Source organism: Lucilia cuprina, chromosome 2, assembly GCF_022045245.1.
Source record: "Lucilia cuprina isolate Lc7/37 chromosome 2, ASM2204524v1, whole genome shotgun sequence".
NCBI lineage: Eukaryota > Metazoa > Arthropoda > Insecta > Diptera > Calliphoridae > Lucilia > Lucilia cuprina.
The window spans coordinates 52642823-52648409 of record NC_060950.1 but is presented as its reverse complement, the minus strand read 5'-3'; the positions used below and the strand labels follow the sequence as shown (position 1 = coordinate 52648409).

General features: G+C 29.7%; 1 protein-coding gene across 1 annotated transcript; it reads right to left on the bottom strand.

The window, feature by feature from the left end:
- On the bottom strand, nt 1-2641 carry LOC111675146. The gene has a single exon (XM_023435890.2). The coding sequence runs from the start codon at nt 2234-2236 to the stop codon at nt 1184-1186; it is 1053 nt and encodes a 350-aa protein (XP_023291658.2). The 5' UTR covers nt 2237-2641; the 3' UTR covers nt 1-1183.
- Nucleotides 2642-5587: the final 2946 nt, after the last annotated feature.

Genomic DNA, 5587 nt, shown 5'->3' with positions numbered 1-5587 from the left:
TATTTTTTTTAACACATTTATTTTATTAAACAATAAAATCCATTCATCCTAAAAAACATCAATTTGTTACACAGCATTTTCAATATAAATTTGTAATTCATTTTCAATATAAATAATTCAAACTCAATGCTTTAAGATTCTTATGGACTGATACGTGTAAAAAGTGATTATTACAACTAAAAAATAATGGATAATAATAGTAAATATCAGTTAATAATATTAATAAAAAAATATTTATAGAAATTAATAATAAGATAGGTATAGAATAAGATAGATGAGACAAGTGCATTAGAACATTTGTGTATGTGTATTGTAGTCATGCATATTTAATGTACGAAAATATACGCAAAATTATGAAACTTTACCAAGATCTTAAATAAGTAGCAAATATGCATTGAAAATAAATATATACATATGTATGTATGCTGTTTTTTTAGTTGTATACATAAATATGTATTTATTTTGAAGAGAGTAAAAACAAAATAAATCATATTTTGGTTTTCCTTATTTGGAATGAATGCGGATTTAAATAATTTTTAAATCATTAATGAAAAATATTCATTTAGTAAAATATGCTTTAATATTTATTCATATTCTTAGATCAAACAGCTAATAAATATCCAATTTAAAACCATTTTCAAATGTTTTCTGGGTTCGTAAGGTGCTCCTACGAATATATTCCAAAAATAACTGTTTTACGACATGTGCCAAAAGAGAATGCTGAGATCTCTGAGATTTTTTAAATTTTGTTGCTCTGTATAATCTACCGAAAAATCGAAGATATCATGTTATAATAAAAAGTTAATGATCTTAATATAAATGATAACCTTTCCTTAATAAATCTAGTTGGATTAAGGTATCTCTTACTGCCGCACTGGACTGTGTAATGATATTTCCAAAGTAGCTAATAAGTTATTAAATTTTGAAATTTTTCCCAATATGAATCTCTAATATTCTTATCTTTCTTTTGTTTATGTTTATTTACACATTTATGGTGAATTCTTGGTATTGTTTGTTTCTTATTTGCTTAAAATTGGAGTTTACACATGCAATTAAAGGAATCAAAATAAAAAAATATTTTCAATAGATAATACGTTAAATTGATTAATGTTAATCTTTTGCTGCCACAAAAAGACACAAAACCAAATATATATAACACACACACATACATTTTGCTATTTTCTTATATATACATCATTTCAGCCATTGAGGACATCTTTTTGGGGATGTGCACGAAGGTATCGAAATAGCTGGCCAATTCATCAATGGTCACATCATCACAGGCGGCGGCAGCAGCAGAATTTCCAGCCTGTTGGGAACAGGTAGTGCTGCAACGAGCATGATTGCTAGCATGCTCTGGTGATAAACTGTTAATGTTACGTTGCTGTTGTAAACTTGTGCTGCTAATACTAGAACCCAATACGGGAGGCTGTAACAATGGCATGGCATAGGGATCATTATGATTACCATTCACAATAGTTGTCTCTGGCGATGGTGATGATAGTGTAGCCGCATTGAGTATTGGTCGTCTATTGTTGCGCAATTTATTACTTTGTATTTTGGGTGTCTGTATAGTGGTGAAAATCTTAGAGTTTCGATTGCTCAAACTTATTTGATTGAGCCTACCGCTGAAGTCCACATCTTCTGATAATAGATTGCGACACTCGTCAATCAAATCACGAAAATCGGACATACCTTTGGTAGCTAAAGTTCCATCGTTGCCAGTCGCAGTCTGGTTTGGATTAGCAGAGGCCAATAGTTTTCTTCGTACATTTCCATGAGGATGCAAACAAGTTTGTAGTGCTTTTAAAATTGGTTCCCGCAGTAAAACTTTTCGATTTCCCGGACCACCTGCCGACGAAGAGGTGGATTTTTTCAGGGTTTGTTTAAGCACACCATTTGGTGGGGTTCGTATATAATCTGCCGTATCTGAAGCAGTGTTTGTTGTAGAATGTTTCAATTCATCCAATACACTTTCCGAAGCACGGCGAAATCGACATCGTCGACAGTTGAAATTGGATGTTCTAGTGATGTTTGTAGATGATGATGCCTGCGCATTTGTTGGGACAACTGCAGTTTGCTCGATTTTACTATCAGTTGTAGTATCTTTTAGATCGTTCTCGAAGAAAGGATTAAGCTGAACTGGCAAATTTCTATCCAACAGTTTAACCTGTGGCAAGATGGGTGTAATTTCCAGTTTATCTAGCTCTTCGGGCAACTCATCCTCGGTAGCCATGACAAATATGGCAAATTATTGAAAGCTTATTTTAAAAAGTTTACCCAATATTTTGTTCTTGTTTTTGTTATATTTCTGCAGATTCTTTCTGATCTTGTTAATGATTTTTGTGTGTTTCAATTTAGTTGGCGTCCTTGAAATATGTGAACAGGAAAGATTCTAGTAGCTGTAGAATTTTCTTACAAACTATTTTATGCTCTTTGTGGGTTTTTCTATTTTTTACTTCTCCAATCTTTATGATTTATAAAATTTATTGAGATTTCGTTTTATTTGACCAAATATGTGTACATTTAAAATGGAAAATATTAAAAAAAACATACAATTAATACTTTTTTAGTTTTTGTATTCCTTCAATGATTATTTTTTTCTATTTTTCTTAGTTTTTTATTTTCATTCTGAGCCCTGCGCCGATATAAATTAACGGCGCCGGCGACAGACGCTAAATATGTCGGCGGCGACTTAAAATTTCGATGATTTTTAATAAGAACGGAATTAAAGAGATCAGGAAGTGGGAGTTGGAAGCAAATATATTGTTTTTAACAATAACACAGAGCAAGCACAAATGTTGTGTGAGAGAGAAATTATGCAGGGATGGATAAACAATTCTTAATAATTAAAAACAAATCCTTTCTCCAAGTTTTATGAGGATTGGCCTATATTTGACCCTATTCTCCATATAGAACATTTTGAAGAAAATCCTAATGATTTTTTCTATATTTACTCTAAATTGACTTATGTTGGCCGTAAGGATTTTGTTTCTTTTTTTATTGCATATCAAAACAAAACTTGGACTTATTAAAAGAAATCATTTAGAATAAAGTTTTACCACAGGGGCTGTTTATATTTCAATGATATGTACTGAACTAAATGAAATTGTTCAGATGATAATGGTTAAATTAAAAAAAAATCTCTTTTTTCTAAAATCCCCATTATACACCAACTGAACACGCTTATACCTCCAATTTTAAATAAGACCAAGTACATATTTCTAGTCAAACTAACTTACCAGGTCCCACATCTGAAATTTTAAGTACTTCTTTTAAGGACTCACAATTTCAAACGAATATTGGAAATATTTACATATACCCGTCTCACGAATGTGATGGTTTTATACCTAACTTAATTTTTTTTAACAAAAAAAAAAAAAAACTTTTTTGAGAAAAATGCAAATGTAATTTAACTTTATTAAGATTTTATACAATACATGTAAAAATGAGTACATTTAGAATATAATGTCGGATTTTATATTAAATCAAAATTTTAACACGCATGATACCTTGGTCCACACTAGGAAACTTTTGTTAAGAAACTTTTTCTTAATTCTCGTTTGAAGTTTCCTTAATGTCCACACATAGAAACTTTTGTTTCAGAAACTACGTGTTAGACCTGATTCACACTGGAAAACTTTCGATTTTTGTGTGTGAGAGAAAGAAAAAGAAATATCAACCATATCTTTCTCTCACACACAAAAACAAAAGTTTCCCAGTGTGAACCAGGTCAAAGAAACATTTTTGCAAATTCCATCAAATTTCTTTAAAGATACACGGACGGACAACGTTAAATCGATTAGGGAAGTTAAAACGCTCCGCTACAGTAGTGTATGGTATTAACAGTGCAAGTTTGAAATTCATTACAAAAGTAGCATTATCCATTGAACGAAACTGCACAAATTTGTGCACATGTCTAGATTTAAAAGAATATATATAGAGAAACAAGGAAGTTATTGATTTTTGATATAAAAATGTCATATATTTTACACTGTGTGTCAACTTTTCGACTTTTTCCGAGTTTTCGATTTTTTCTGACTTTTCGACTGTTTCCGACTTTTCAAATTTTTTCGACTTTTATTTACACATTCGACTTTTCGACCTTTTTCATAGACGATAGTCTATGGAACAAAATAGTCGACTTCTGCTCTTCGACTTTTTCGACAAAAAGTGGATTGTTCGATTATTCGAAAGTCGATTTATAGACCCTAATTGTTGTTAGGCAGATACAGATTTGTATATCGATTTAGTACATTGATAAACTACTGAGCAATAGATGTCACTTATTTATTAGGTAATATCGTATTTTCCTTAGTGAAGAAATTAAGAGACATCTAGTGTTAATAAATTAAAATTAATTGCTTTTTCGATGCAAAGAGGGCACTGTTTAAAAATTATTAAAGAATACAATAGTCTCTCAAACTGCCAGATTTGCTGATTTACAATGCTACCAAATGCCGATTTTACATCAGATTTTCTTATATAATTTTGGGAAATTAAATCTATTCATTCATGAGTTAATCTGGAAATAAATTTTCATAGTTCATATTTATCTAGTACACTGATGTGAACTGATAAGAAAAAAAGATTAATGTTCAAATCATCTAAAATGCGGGTTATCATTATATTTATTTATGTTCATAATATTTAAAAACTACACATATATACAAAAACTATAATATAAATAAAAGCTAAAAAAATAAAATAAGCGGAAAAATTAAAAATCGGCACGAAAATTTGCTTCCAAATAAAACATGAACATAATTTGGGAACAAATTTCCACATCTGGCGACACTGGTCACATCTGTGTTTGTTTTCGAAAACACTATTTTCACACTTTCGAAATCCTCGTGGCGCCAACTAGTGGAGTGGAGCAAAACAACTATTTGATACTAATGAAAGATTTCATTTCTACTACTTAATTTTACAACACGCGTCAGTAAGAGTGTTGCAAAGACATCGGTTTTATATAATTTCTGGAGATCTTTAGTCGTTTAAAGCGTTAACATTTAAGTGCTTATTTAGTGCTTATATAGTGAGATTCACATTTTTTTCTGTATAAAAAGACATTGAAGTTTCCAATGTAAATTTTTATTGAGATTTAAATAATAATCATACAGAGATGGTCATTTCAGATTTTAACATAAGTTATGTTGAGTTGTTGCGTTTTCCATTAACATTCCATTAAAAATTAATTAGAACCCCGTAATATATTCATTCAAATAATTAGAAACATTAGCAAACAGGGATACTTTATAAAATGTAAAAAAATCTCCTAAATGATTTTAATTTGTTCTTAATTGTTAAATGCAATAAAACACGTATAAGTATTGATATTATCAATCTAAAATATTTGTATTTAATTCAAAAATTAAAAAAATATTATAATTTAAGTTTAAAAACGAGGCTATACACAAAATTTCAATAAATAACACAACTTTTAAATATCAGCTATTGTTAAAAGCTATTTTTGTTGCAAAATAGTTTTTTTTTATTTTAAACGTTTTTCAAACAAAGAAAATTTTAGCGGGTTTTAAGTTAAGCAATTTCTAGCGTTTTTTTATGCTCAATCTGGTTTCATGTG

Bases quoted from the DNA above. Each gene is read 5' to 3' on its own strand.
- LOC111675146 (XM_023435890.2), bottom strand. From the start codon at position 2,236: ATGGCTACCGAGGATGAGTTGCCCGAAGAGCTAGATAAACTGGAAATT.